The sequence below is a fragment of the Vanacampus margaritifer genome, chromosome 3, assembly GCF_051991255.1.
Source record: "Vanacampus margaritifer isolate UIUO_Vmar chromosome 3, RoL_Vmar_1.0, whole genome shotgun sequence".
Classification (NCBI taxonomy): Eukaryota; Metazoa; Chordata; class Actinopteri; order Syngnathiformes; family Syngnathidae; genus Vanacampus; species Vanacampus margaritifer.
Genome location: NC_135434.1, coordinates 8,786,213 through 8,799,134, shown reverse-complemented (window position 1 = coordinate 8,799,134; position 12,922 = coordinate 8,786,213). Strand labels below are relative to the sequence as shown.

Here is a 12,922-nt window from a genome sequence, read left to right as displayed (position 1 = left end):
CTTCTTTGGAAAATTATGAATTATACATTAAATGAGTGCTATAAGTTCACTGAACACCAAAATATGTTTTTTTTCAATTTTAACCCTTTATTCCCTAATTTAGGAGGGGTATCATTTCGAAAAATCAGAATAACAAAAACTGTCAGTAAACTATTTAGAATTTAAGAAAATAATCAATCAAATACACAGCTACATTGAACAATATAATTTTTTTTGTTGCATTTTAGAACTGGATTTTGAATGTACAAACACACTTTGGCCAATGGAAACAAGAACACAGGGACAAAAATCACTGCTGAAAAAAAAAAAGGTCTTTGTTATTTTATTTGACCCCGTGGGTTCTCCAGGGTTAATAAGAATGAGTGTTTTACCGTTCATGTTGTATAGGGTGTCCCTCAGCATTTTGAACACACACACGTAGAGAGGGTCACTGAAGGTTTTGTAATAGAGGTGGATTCCAGGGTTCGACTTCATGACAAACATGAGGGACAAAAACAAAATTAGATATATAATACAACCCTTCTTTTTAAAGTTTTAAGTTTATTGCAAATCCCAATTACCGCTGCTACTTCATCCATGGTTGCGTCGAGGGTTTTCAAAAAAGATTCAGAAACAAATGTCTTCACCTGAATGAGGACAAAAGACGCAGCCTGATAAGTGATAAGTGCGTTAAGGCCAGCCTCAGCATTACGGTGGACACGAACCATGTTGAGGAGCTGCCGGAGCAGATCGACTGGCACCTCAACCTCATTTTCTCCTGCTCCCAGGAAGAGAGGAGAAACGGAGAAACTGGAGCTGACTGTGGAAAAATAGTAGTCAGGATCCACTGTGCTGCTGTCTGGGAGGTAGGAACCTAGAGGGTCAACAAACAAGGACATGGATGAGAGATCTCACCACCCAGCAGTCAAAATGCAAGATTTATCTCGATACATTTAATAAACTAGTGTTACTACATCTCGCTAGCTCATCTTTGAGATGCTTTGTATTTTTAGGAGGACCTAAGTTTGGTATGTTTTTTGGAAGTTATACCAAATAGCCGAAGGGTAACATTGTGGGGGCACGTTTAGGGGTTAACAACTATGCAAGCCTATACCAAAATCCATTCTGTAAGAGTCAAAAGACAAACAACATACTGTGGCATCTACTTAGACGATGAAACAAAGACAACAACAACCTCTTTGGTGTAAAATTAACAGTTAATGTCAGAAAAGAAAAATTGTGTTCCTCTCAAATCATCAGCCTTTAACCCGCAAACATGCTCACTTCGCACAACCCTCTACCTCCAGTTGAGTCACTTGAATTGGTGTTAGAGTTTAAAAATTTCTGACGGTCTGCGAGGCAATGAAGGTGTCCGAATCCGATTGGACGAAGGAGCCAATGGGTGGGGCTTGTGCAAGTGAATATGATGGGGGAGAGTGACTGAGTGACACCTGAAAAAATACCAATGATGTCATCAATTTAGTCAACTGACCATCCCTGACTTATAAAATGTCAAAATAAATACAAAAATTAAAAAATAAAAATAAATAAATTAAATTAAATAAATTAAAATAATAATAAAAAATACAATAAAATAAAATAATAAAAAATGTAAATAAAAAAAATACAATAAAATAAAATAAAATAATTTAAAAAAACAATAAAAAAAAATCTGAAGCCAGCATCAATTTCTTGCTATTCATGACCCGGTTCAATCACTATCCCCAGCTTAGTGTAGAATTGCACTTCAACATACTGAGAGCAGTTTTTATTTTTCGGATTATTCATTTTTATGACAGATGAGAAAATATTAGAAACAGCTCTCAGTATGATGGAGTGCAGTTCTACATCACAGAACACTACAACCACAATTCTAAACACATTGCTAAAGTAATACTGTACTGTCATTTTCCGCATGGTAGCACCTGTTTTACCTTCAAAGTAATGTGGGCCAGGTGTGGTGGGTGAGCAGGGTGAGTGGCCTCCTGCATCTGCACAAACCTATGACAATGAACCGTTTTTAAAACCTCAAAGTAACAAAACCAAAGTACAAAAATATATTTCATAAAACGGATACCTTTGCAGAGGAGTCAGGGTTGGTCGCAGTGCGACGGCGCAACGTGTCGCTCTGGTACACGGTCAGCAAGGAGTTGGGAATGATGGAGCGGAAGTCATTGAAGGATCGGCGCCGCACGCCTTCGGTTTCCTCTGTGACGCGATGATGAGTCTGAGGCGAGTGTTTGGGGAACAACTTGGACAACAGGGCTTCGTCTGTGATGCTGTAGCGGCCAAACGCTCGCGTCATGCCGAACAAGCTGGGCACGATGTACTTGCACAGGTAGACTATAGATAGGGAGAGACTCTCAGGGATTCTGAAGGACTGTGACTTTATAAAAATGGTGCATGTGTGTCTTAATACCTTTGTCATGATTATCAGGTGTTTGGCACATCTCCTGCAATGACTGCATGACTTCTACGATGGTGTTCAATATCTGCAGAACATCACGACAACTGAGTAATGTTACATATCAACAAAGGATGGACAAAAAGCATGGCCAAGCGTATGATCTTATTTACCTGAAAGGGGCTAATAATACAAAGTAAATATTTTTAAAAATGAGAAAAATAGGGACGCCAGGTGATTACTACAGATAGATTAGAAAAAATATCCCCATAGTTTATCAGTTGCGTTGTGTTGCAGCATGATCCTAATGGAAACATTTTGGTGCAACCTGCACCCGCAGAAGTCTCACCTCTTGCCTGTAGTCTCGGTCCCTCTGAGCCACATCTACTAAAAGAGTCACTAAACAGAAGCTGAAGTTTTCGGCAACCGGGAGAAACTCTGGAGAACACATGGCAACACACAAAAAGACCATTCATTCATGAAAAAAAACTGAATGCATTCATAAAGTCAGCAGCAATGGACAGAAACTGGGGACTGCTCTTGACATTGCCTTGCATTAACAAAAGACCAAATATATATTTTTTATTTTTTAAAATACAAATTCAAAGGAATAAGAGATTCCCTTTGAGTATGTCTTGAATTCCCATCGAATACCATGCAAGTGTTGCACTGAGCAGAACAATGCCCGGAGGAGTTGCTATAGCAGAAGTCTGCGTGGGTGTATCTCAATTCTCAACTTCCATAAATGACGTCATCTTGTGCATCTTTAGATAGCGGAGTTGAGACTGAATCAAAAGATCTCCATTTTGCCTCACTTGCTTCAAGACAGGATTAATATTATCAACCGTCAATTCCACACAATCGTCATAATCAACTCATCGATTAAGTGCAGCCCCCAACACAAACACAAATATCAGCGAGCGTAGCTAAATAATGTATTTAGGTCGTGCGGACAGTACTACAATTTTGGGCTATTTTACCAATCTCTGGCTGTGACATTACAAAATGTGAAAGAAGTGTGAATACTTTCTGGATGCATTGATTGGAGATAAAGGCTGTTGTAGTTCTAGAGCATGTCAACAGAATCAGTGTGCTTGGCACACGACTGATATCTTAATCCAAGTGAAACACTTAAAAAGGGGAATGTTCCCTATAAGAGGATTGTCCTTACCCTTTCCTTTCTTTCCCAAGCCTTCTTCAATCCACTGGACATGTGGGAGGCCTCTCAGTAGGCTCAGCAAGTAGGAAACAAGAGTGTCTTTGTGCTGTTGGTACGAGGCAAATAATTACACACACAAATGCAAACAACTGCACTTTGTTTCAAATAACAAGTGGATACATTTTAAGTAAGAAAAACATCGCCACACAGAAACAAATAACCTATAAAAGGGAATATATTTTTAAATAATTAGTTGGAAGATTCCTGAGTTTCAGTGCATGGTGGTTTAGACGCTTACGAGGTCTGATGCGTGTCTAATCACAGCCTTAATGAGATTAAAGGTATAATCTTATCATGGTGATATAAAGTTGGAGGAGTCCCGTGCGCATGTGATCACAAGTGCACTAAATCACTAATAACGTAAAGGTATAGCACTACTAAAGCCAGCGCCCACCTGTAAACCAGATTCCACTAAAAAGACAGCTAGCGCTACGACGGCGTCGATGCGGCGCACGTCGAGAGAGAACAAGCCTCGCGATTCCAATGGACACATACATTGTAGCTTCTGGACCTAAAACGGCACAAAGAAATTGATTATTAGCACATTAATAACAGAATGAGAACTATGAGTGTGCGAAGTTGCAGATATTATTCTCCCAGCATGTATGCATAGCAAATCCTGCTCAGATTCCAGAGACTTTGTCTTTTTTTCATCTATTAGAAGATATTATGACATAATCAGTGTATTTAGCCAGACATTATTTTCTTGTAAAGCATCAAACCAATGCAGGCTATTTAGAAGCATGAATTCAATTTGGATAATATGGATGATGTCATTTTTGCTTGATCTATCTGACTCTGACCTGTTAAACACCTAAAACATAGCACAGTTATGAGGTTCAGATTTTGATTGTGGCTCCAGCCTTCCTGTGTGGAGTTCTCCCCGTTTCACCTGGGTTTACTCTGGCTTCCAAAAACATTGCTGTTAGGTTCAATCAAGACTCTATATTAATGTCCATGGGTGTTCGCGTAATTTGTTGTTTTATGTCTAGATATGCTGTATGATCAGCTGTCGACCACATAAAAGTCAGCCGAGATAACCTCACCTGTGACCCTATGAGGACGGACGCTACAGAAAACGGATGGATGGATAGTTGATAAACTGATACACAATACATACGGTATGGTAAACATATGATAATAAGAAATAATTTGTTGAATATTATCCGAATTTAACTTCACCTGCAGTAATAGTGTATAATGTGCTTGAGAGCAGTCCCAAGCGCCGTATCTAATTTCCATTAATTGGGCAGAAAAGTATTATTTATTTACTCCAAACAATGTTTCTTTGTTCAACTATCTATGCCAGCGGCTTATAGTGGAAGTGAAAGACTTATTTTTTTAAATGCTCTTTCATTGGATGGCAAAATTAGGTACACTTGTTCTTTCACAAAACAAGTGTAAAAACGTGAGTCAAATCAAAAATAATCACACAGCCAGTGGATATTGCAAACCCACAACCTTTTACCTTCAATTCATATTGCTCTTTTTTTTCTCTCATTAGTGACACTGTAGCCTTACTAGTGAATTAAATAGGGTTGCAACGCGGTTACCTAAAAACCTGTTTGACTGCAGTGCTTATCAACGCGGACTATTCAGTCTCTGCAGTGCAACGCCAAGCTAAACAATGACTATCCCCTCAGTAAAAGAGAAGCGAAAAGTCACTAAAAATTTCTGACAGTAAACACCTGTCAAAGTCAAAAGTCAGCCAGCCGTCAAAAGAAGAAGCCGCCGTCGCCTCCAGTGCGGAAGCGGACCTACTTTGCCCTGTTGCTCATGTTTACACAGCCAATTGCAATTATATCGAAACATGTTGCCGTGGCTCACCTTTTCCACCGATGCGGGCTGGTGGGCGGCCAAAGAGCGTGCCAGTGACAAGACTGTGTTGAAATAAAAGCCTCTGTGGCCACCTCCTGTCACCGACATGTTTACCTCCACATCAGGCGACTCTCCGCGGCGCGGAGGGGAAACAAGCGAGATAGAAACGGCCGCTCGCGCTTCTGCAAGCCGCAGTACGGGCAGCCAGGGAGGACAAATTTATCCGAGAAAACCTCCATTGATATTATCAAATTAAATTAACACAATTTATTTATGAACTAAATAATACTTGTGCAAGTAATGTAATGTCAAATATCACATTTTTGTACCGTTCTTATTATTTTTAATGCATTTTTGTTGCACAACATTAACATCCGGGTCCGTGAGACTTGTTGACGTCAGGCAGGAAGTGTCGTGTTTTAATTCGAGTCAGCCAGTCAGCTGACCTGGCAAGTTACAGCAGCTAGCGCATCGGGCACAGGTTTGTTATTTTATTGACTGTTATGTATCTTTTGTCATGTTTTGTGTCAGACATAATGTATCCTAGTTGCATATGCGCTGCATTGTTGGTACATCGCCCACTTCTTTCGGCCTGTGGGTGTGGTTGTTCTCTGACAGTTTCCGTTAAACAATTGAGTTTACGTTACGGTTACTTTCCACATAGCGTTGTGATTGTAACACTAGTTTACACAGAATATTCAATTTGACGTGTAAACTGCCGCAACCTAGCGAATATAATGTCTTGTTTTGTTATCAGAGAGGATTGCTAATTTTCAAATCAACACGTGTACGTCGATATGTTAATGTTAATAATCCCTGTATTGCGTGCTCTTCTATTTGTTTGTTGAATTATTATTTTTAGTTGTTTCAAAGGCCTTCCCGTTCATTTCAATTGCTAAAGACGATTTGAGGGACTGTTTTGAGTTAAGAACGTGTTCACAGAAGGAATAAACTTGTAAGTCAAAGCACACTGTGGTATTGTTCATAATATCAGGAAGATGCCGATACATGCCTGTGAAAGAACTACAGAATCTTGCCAAACAAAGCTGTGTGTCACGAAACGTCAAAACTACAATCCAAAGTGTCATGAAAGCTCGAAATTAGGCACCGAGTTGTGAAAAGTGTGCTTGTGTGCCCCTCAGATGGCTTATCCAAAGTCCCACAACCCGTTTGCAGACGACGATGACGATGAAGAGAGCTTCCGGCCTACAAACCGGGGCTTCGACGGCGATGGCTTCGATGGCGATGGCGGCGACAGCGGACTGAGCGACGCGGAGAGGAAGCAGCGCTACCTCCAGCAGGAGGTGATGCGCACAGCTCAGTCCGCGGTGGACAGCAGCTACCGTTCAATCGGCCTCATTTATGACTCTGAGAAGATGGGTGTGGAAACAGCGGAGGTAATATGTGACGCTAATCGGATTTGCCCGGCACGCTGATGGCTGCATAGTCATCATTCTCATCTCATTGTTGTTTGTGTAGGAGCTGATGCGTCAGGGGGAAGTTCTAAAAAGGACGGACAAAATGTTGGACAACATGGATGAGGATCTGAAGACCAGTCAGAAGCACATCAACAGCATCAAGAGTGTTTGGGGCGGCCTGGTCAATTACTTCAAGGGCAAACCTGAGCAGACTAAGCCTCCACCAGAGGAGCCCAAGCCCTACGAGGCCAATGACAGGTGAACGCCTGTTGGTTGCTTTAATAAAAGAATTATGGAATGTTGAAATGACGGATGTTCGATACATCTTTTTTTCAGACCGATACCGGTACAAGTACGGTACTCAACTCTTGAATAGTCACGGGTAGGATACAAAGTACTAATAGTGATACCAGTAGTACTTTTGATACATAAAATTTCCCCCCAAAAAACAATGAGACCAATATTTCCCAATATAGCATTTTTCCTTAAAATTGCACGTAATTAATGGTAATTTTCTATTTTTCTAATTTATAGTTTCTGATCATAAAACGGGCACAAAAAGCAGTACCTTGAAATACAGCCAATATCTGTACTCACCACATCCCTAATGTAAATAATATAAAATAATGCAGAAATAATGTGGCTATTTTATATAAAACAAAACATAATACATCTGTACTACTTAACTCATTCACTGCCATTGACGGCTATTAACGTAAAAAATTCATTTGAACTATTTCTATTAGATTAACATTTTTTCCCCACTTTTGTTAAGAGTATGAAAACCGAGAAAAAAATATTTGTGTACATTTAGAACAGATGTAAAATTTGTGATTAATCGTGGGTTGACTATTGAAGTCATGCAATTAATTACAATTAAAAAATTTAATCTCCTGACGCGATAAAAAAAAAGAAAAAGAAATAAAAGATTATTAAAAATTAGGAGCGTCAGGCGATTACAATTTTTAACCGTAATTAATTGCATGACTTCACTAGTTAACTCACGATTAATCACAAATGTTATCTGTTCTAAATGTACCATAACAAAAATTCTAGGTTTCTTGTTAACAAAAGTGGGGGGGAAAAAATGTTAAACTAATAGAAATAGTTCAAATGAATTTTTGCCGTCTATAGCTGTCAATGGCAGTGAATGAGTTAACATCACAGATGTGGGGCAATTGAAAAATATTATGGTTAAAAAAAATTGTTGACTCATCAATTCGTTATATTATTACTTACACTATATACAAAATGTGCCCCTATATTTTATTGTTATCGTATAGATTTTTAACAACACATTGAATTTAAAATCAGAAGTTAAGGAAAGCAAATATTTTGCTGTAGAACTATTGTCTAATTTACATTAAGAACGGATTTGGTGACAATAAAAAATTGTTAATAATATAAATAGTTGATTTGAAAATCATTTCCTTTTGTCAGATTACAGAATGCCTTGACCACCAGCAGAGGGCAAGAAGACAAGTACCAAGCAAGTCATCCCAACCTAAGAAAGCTGCAGACAGGAGGTACACTATGACGGACGGATATGTACCTGACAATACACAAATTACAATCTCGAGTGTGAGCTGACGTCTGCTTTTTTCTTTTTTTTCTTTTTTCTTTTTTAGGGTTTGGAGCCGAGGCATCGGTAGATGGCGGCTCCTCCGCACAAAATGGATATCCTCAGAACAGACACCTTCGACAAGCTCACCAGACCTTGGACAACAATTTAGGTGCGGTATATTCTCAAAATGTCTACCGTGATCTGCTATTTATCGTGGAAGCTTTACAAATGCATAATAATAATAATAATAAAAACATATACTGTAATCACACATTAACGTATTGTTTTATAGGCTAAGATCATGCTAAATATAAAGGGAAATAAACCATGAATTAATAGGACAGACAGTTTATCTACTTCAATTAAATTTGTTTACTTACTAATCACTTTTTATTTGCAGTCTGAACCAAAAGTCTACCAATTAATTGTGGCATAAACAAACATCAATAAGACATAATCAGATGACAACAATAATGCAAACAAATCGTTAGTCTTAGTTATTGCCATATTGCTGCCTTTACAATCTGCATTCTACTAAATTGCGATGTCAACTTGAATTCAATTTATTGTTTAGTTCTATTGCATTCACTTGAAAAAAAAACAACTGTTTTTCTGACAAATTTTTGGGGGGAGCTTTGTTTTTTGGAGCATTTTTTATTTTTACTTTCAGTTTTTCTGAATATTTTTTTTCTGTTTTACTGAATATTTTTTTCTGTCAAAAAATATTCTGAAAAATAGGCTGAAAAAAATTATTCAGAAAAACTGAAACAAATATTTTTAAAAACGGGGAAAGAAAAAATTCGAAAAAATTCATCTATTTTTATTATTATTATTTTTTAACTCTGAACTTCAAGTGACTTGTTGCAGACTCGCTAATAGCGGAAGCGGACACTTTCCCGCATACCTCCATATGCAATAAGATGGTCATGTTTACTTACTGGCTCTCAATAAAGGAATAAATGTGTATACTGTATTGTGGTTTGTTCTCTAATCTCTGAGGGAAAACCCTTTAAAAAATATATATATTCAGAAAAACAGAAAAAATAAATATTCAGAAAAATAATTATTTTATAAAACAGTAAAAAAAATACTCAGAAAAACAAAAAAAATATTCAGGAAATCCAAAAAAATATTCAGAAAAACAGAAAAATATATTTTTTTAAAACAGAAAAAAATACAAAAAAACTAGGGGGAAAATTAGTAAGAAAAAAATGACCTTTTTTTTCCCAAGTGAATGCAGTACGCTTCCGTGAAAAAGTTTAAATGAAAAAAAACAAAATACAGTAGAATGCGACATCAGCTCAAGCTCACTTTGTCTAAATGTACATATGGTCCAGTCAGTTTACTGTCGCATGTTGTTTTTACCTTGTGTAGATGAAATGGCAGATGGCTTGAGCCGCCTTAAGAACCTTGGGTTGGGTCTGCAGTCGGAGATTGACAGCCAGGATGACTCCATCGATTCTCTGCTCAACAAAGCGGACAAGATGGACACAAAGATCAATAGCACAAACCAGCAGATTAAAAGGCTCAAATGAAACAAACACTTTAGAGTCATCACATGATTTTACATCCTGTCACGATCAAGAATAAATTTGCAGATTTTTTATTTTTTTTTTATGTTAATGTATGCCCCCCACCCCCTACCCCGCCCATCCTACTATATTTGATTTGTGTGCATTAAAGGGAAGACTCCATGTTTATATTTGTAAATGGTCTTCTCCATCAGTCTATACACAGCATGTCAATAAATTAGAGTATTGCCTAAAACCGAATTTATTTCAGCAGTTCAAATCAAAAAGTGAAACTCAAAATAGATTTACCACATACTCTAAAATAATTCATGATTATTTTTTAAAATATGGATATTAAGTTAGTGAAAATCCCAAATTGACCATCTTGAAAAGTTAAGAATATTACATAAAAAAACATTCAAAGACTTATATATAGAAATTGTCTAGGAAAGGGCCATCTAAAAGTATTATTTTTGGTAATGTGTAGTAAATGTAGTTTCACTTTTTCACCCTACTGAAATAAATGAACTTTTCTATAATATAATTAATTGAGATGCATTTGTGTTTTCCAACAATATGTACAAAAATCATGCTGCCTTACAATTTTATACATACAGCTGTTGACATGTTTTATTTCTTCTGTCAAGCATCCAGCATCAGTTTATCCCCAAAAATACTGCGTTTTCTTGTTTTTTTCTCTACTGAGCCTTTTACGCATTGATTGTTTAGATCAGTTTGAATGTTCTAGAATGTTACAGTGTAAAGGATGAGTGACAAATATGAGTGAACTGGAATCATTGAAGTAACATTAAAGTTGTAGGAATATACCATGTCTTTGATTTGATTTTTGTAAACTGGAAACAAATAGAGCAGGAGGTAAACTACCACAAGATGGGGCCATAGCGTAAAAAAAATGCATTAGTGTTGCTAAGGACAAAATTTGCTTTAAACACAAAACCATTGACAACCTGCCAAATAGAAGACCAGTATTTTTTTTTATTCTACTGTAATTGTATATTTTGGGTTATGAGTTGTATGTATAAGATTGAATATGTCATTTACAATTAATTTTAATATTACCCAAGTCAAACTACAGATAAATAGTTGCTTATCAATGTTAAAACTTTTGCTCAAGATTACATGCTAGCTGGGTTAGCTGCTATGCTAACTCGTCATGAACAAACTTGACTACATAATGAAAACAAAACGTGAATGACGTTTTCTGATCTTATAAGTGACAAGGTTACTCTGGTTTAAGTGACACATTTCTTTGCTGCTGAACCAAAAAAAAAAAAGTCAGAAGAGAGGGCTTACTTTATTTAAGTCTATACTCATGGCCAGAGTAAATGGACTATGTGCCACGGAGGAGGCGGGACTTCCGACTTCCGGGTTTTCACCCATCAACTTTTGGGCCGCGTCCCAGTACTTGTGCTTCCACCTTTGTGCCCCTCGGTCGCGCTTTCCCGTCGACGGGTGCGAGGCTGCAAGTGTGTTAGTGTCTGTCTCGGTGTCCTTAGCATTTCAGATAGCCGAGACGCCCTCCCGCTGATTAGCGGGAGCGCGCAGTTGGGGGGGCGAAGGGGTGGGGGTGCGAGTGTTGGAACGCGGCCAGCAGTGGCCAGAAATGGCGCTGCTGTGTAAAACCCGGAAGTTGGAAGTGCGTGGCATCTACCCCATAGAGTCAATAATTTAATTTTGCTCCTCCATATGGCTAAAACGGTTTTATTTAGTAACAAAGATGTGTGTATTTTGAGGGACACAACTTAAGATCAGAATTAATATACTATTTATTTAAACTATCTGAAACGAAATAAAATTTTACAAGTAGTTTATATATATATAAATTTTAAAAAAGTGATGTAAAACATCCACTACTATTTAATACGTAAAATGGTTGACAAGACGCCATTTTAGGCCTATTTGATATTTTAAATACTGATTAGGTCGCTTTTAAGACTGCTATAATTGACATCATTTATTTTCGTTATTTGTGCATGGATTATTTGAAGTTGCAATTAGAAATATATCCACCAACTTTGGAATGACCCATCTATAAGAAAACACAACAAATGCACATGAAGACAATCATTTACAAACACATGTTGCGTCCGTTGTATACCAGCTGTAGTGTCGCGGACTCGAGTTCAGACCTCATGTCGACGTCTATTCATTATCATTCTTGTGTGCAAGGAGCAGCTGGCAACGAGTGACTGCAAGCCTGTTTAATTACGGTCAAGACTTTGCTAAACACACATAACAAGGGACCGGCTAAAATGAAGGGCCCTGAGCTGAAAGGCCTATCAAACAACACGTCTGCCTCTGAAATGAAGGAGATACACCTTTTTTTTTTATATATATATAGCATTTATGGATGCATGGGTATTTAGATAATTGAAGAATAGATGGCAGATATAAACAGAGGATGCAAATACAGGTACAGAAGCTGTCCTTGCACATCCACCACCAACAAAAGCAATAAACGGAAGTCACCCCCTGAATGCATTCCCTTCACGCCGTACGCGGGGTCGAGTGGGCTTTGAACAGCTGTCTTGTCAAAAGCAAACAGTGGGTCGCCTGTGACAAAGGCCGCTGATACTGGAATGCCCCCCTTTCACCGCGCCTAATCCCAGAACACACTGCTGTCGGAGTCCATCAGGCACCGGGCCAGAGATGGGCCTTCCTGCCCTTTGGAGGGAGGGTTAGCGGTTAGCTTGGGCGGGGGGGATGACAGTGCCGTTGTAAAACGAGAGACGCGTTGTGCTGACTGAGGGCTGTTGTGTCAGGAGCTGTCAGGTAAAGATTGATAAAGGAGGTGAAGTTCAAGTGGATTAAACGAGACAAAACATTACGCATGAGTGAAGACAAGCTAATGGCTACTGTTTTCTATGGCCAGTTTTTGGCAGACTTTAATCAGTTACTATGCACGCGAGGACGCTCATTAACAAAAACAAACAAATTGTTTTCTTTTTGGCTGTGATACACATGATAAAAAAAAATCTATAGAAATGA

At 38.2% G+C, this 12,922-nt stretch overlaps 2 protein-coding genes across 4 annotated transcripts in view; one reads left to right on the top strand and one right to left on the bottom strand.

Moving 5' to 3' along the window:
• The window catches only part of pi4kab (phosphatidylinositol 4-kinase, catalytic, alpha b), a 31,851-nt gene extending 26,229 nt beyond the window's left edge, over positions 1 to 5,622 (bottom strand). Inside the window, exons 1-10 of one of the 3 annotated variants that reach the window (XR_013293328.1) lie at positions 5,430 to 5,622; positions 3,997 to 4,113; positions 3,555 to 3,648; positions 2,733 to 2,821; positions 2,399 to 2,471; positions 2,057 to 2,322; positions 1,914 to 1,980; positions 705 to 853; positions 561 to 626; positions 372 to 468 (exon numbers count right to left, since the gene is read on the bottom strand). Coding sequence is in view for 2 of the 3 variants with exons in the window: in XM_077560271.1 (XP_077416397.1) it covers positions 372 to 468; positions 561 to 626; positions 705 to 853; positions 1,914 to 1,980; positions 2,057 to 2,322; positions 2,399 to 2,471; positions 2,733 to 2,821; positions 3,555 to 3,648; positions 3,997 to 4,113; positions 5,430 to 5,528 (1,117 nt within the window). In the remaining variant the exon portion in view is untranslated. The remainder of the gene's footprint in view (positions 1 to 371; positions 469 to 560; positions 627 to 704; positions 854 to 1,913; positions 1,981 to 2,056; positions 2,323 to 2,398; positions 2,472 to 2,732; positions 2,822 to 3,554; positions 3,649 to 3,996; positions 4,114 to 5,429) is intronic. The other 2 variants (XM_077560271.1, XM_077560272.1) reach the window with 2 other exon arrangements.
• Positions 5,623 to 5,757: 135 nt separating this feature from the next.
• snap29 (synaptosome associated protein 29) lies at positions 5,758 to 10,740 on the top strand. Its single transcript, XM_077560276.1, has 6 exons — positions 5,758 to 5,901; positions 6,563 to 6,817; positions 6,900 to 7,096; positions 8,279 to 8,364; positions 8,467 to 8,571; positions 9,777 to 10,740. The coding sequence occupies exons 2-6, from the start codon at positions 6,563 to 6,565 to the stop codon at positions 9,935 to 9,937; spliced, it is 804 nt and encodes a 267-aa protein (XP_077416402.1). The 5' UTR covers positions 5,758 to 5,901; the 3' UTR covers positions 9,938 to 10,740.
• The last annotated feature ends 2,182 nt before the right edge of the window (positions 10,741 to 12,922 follow it).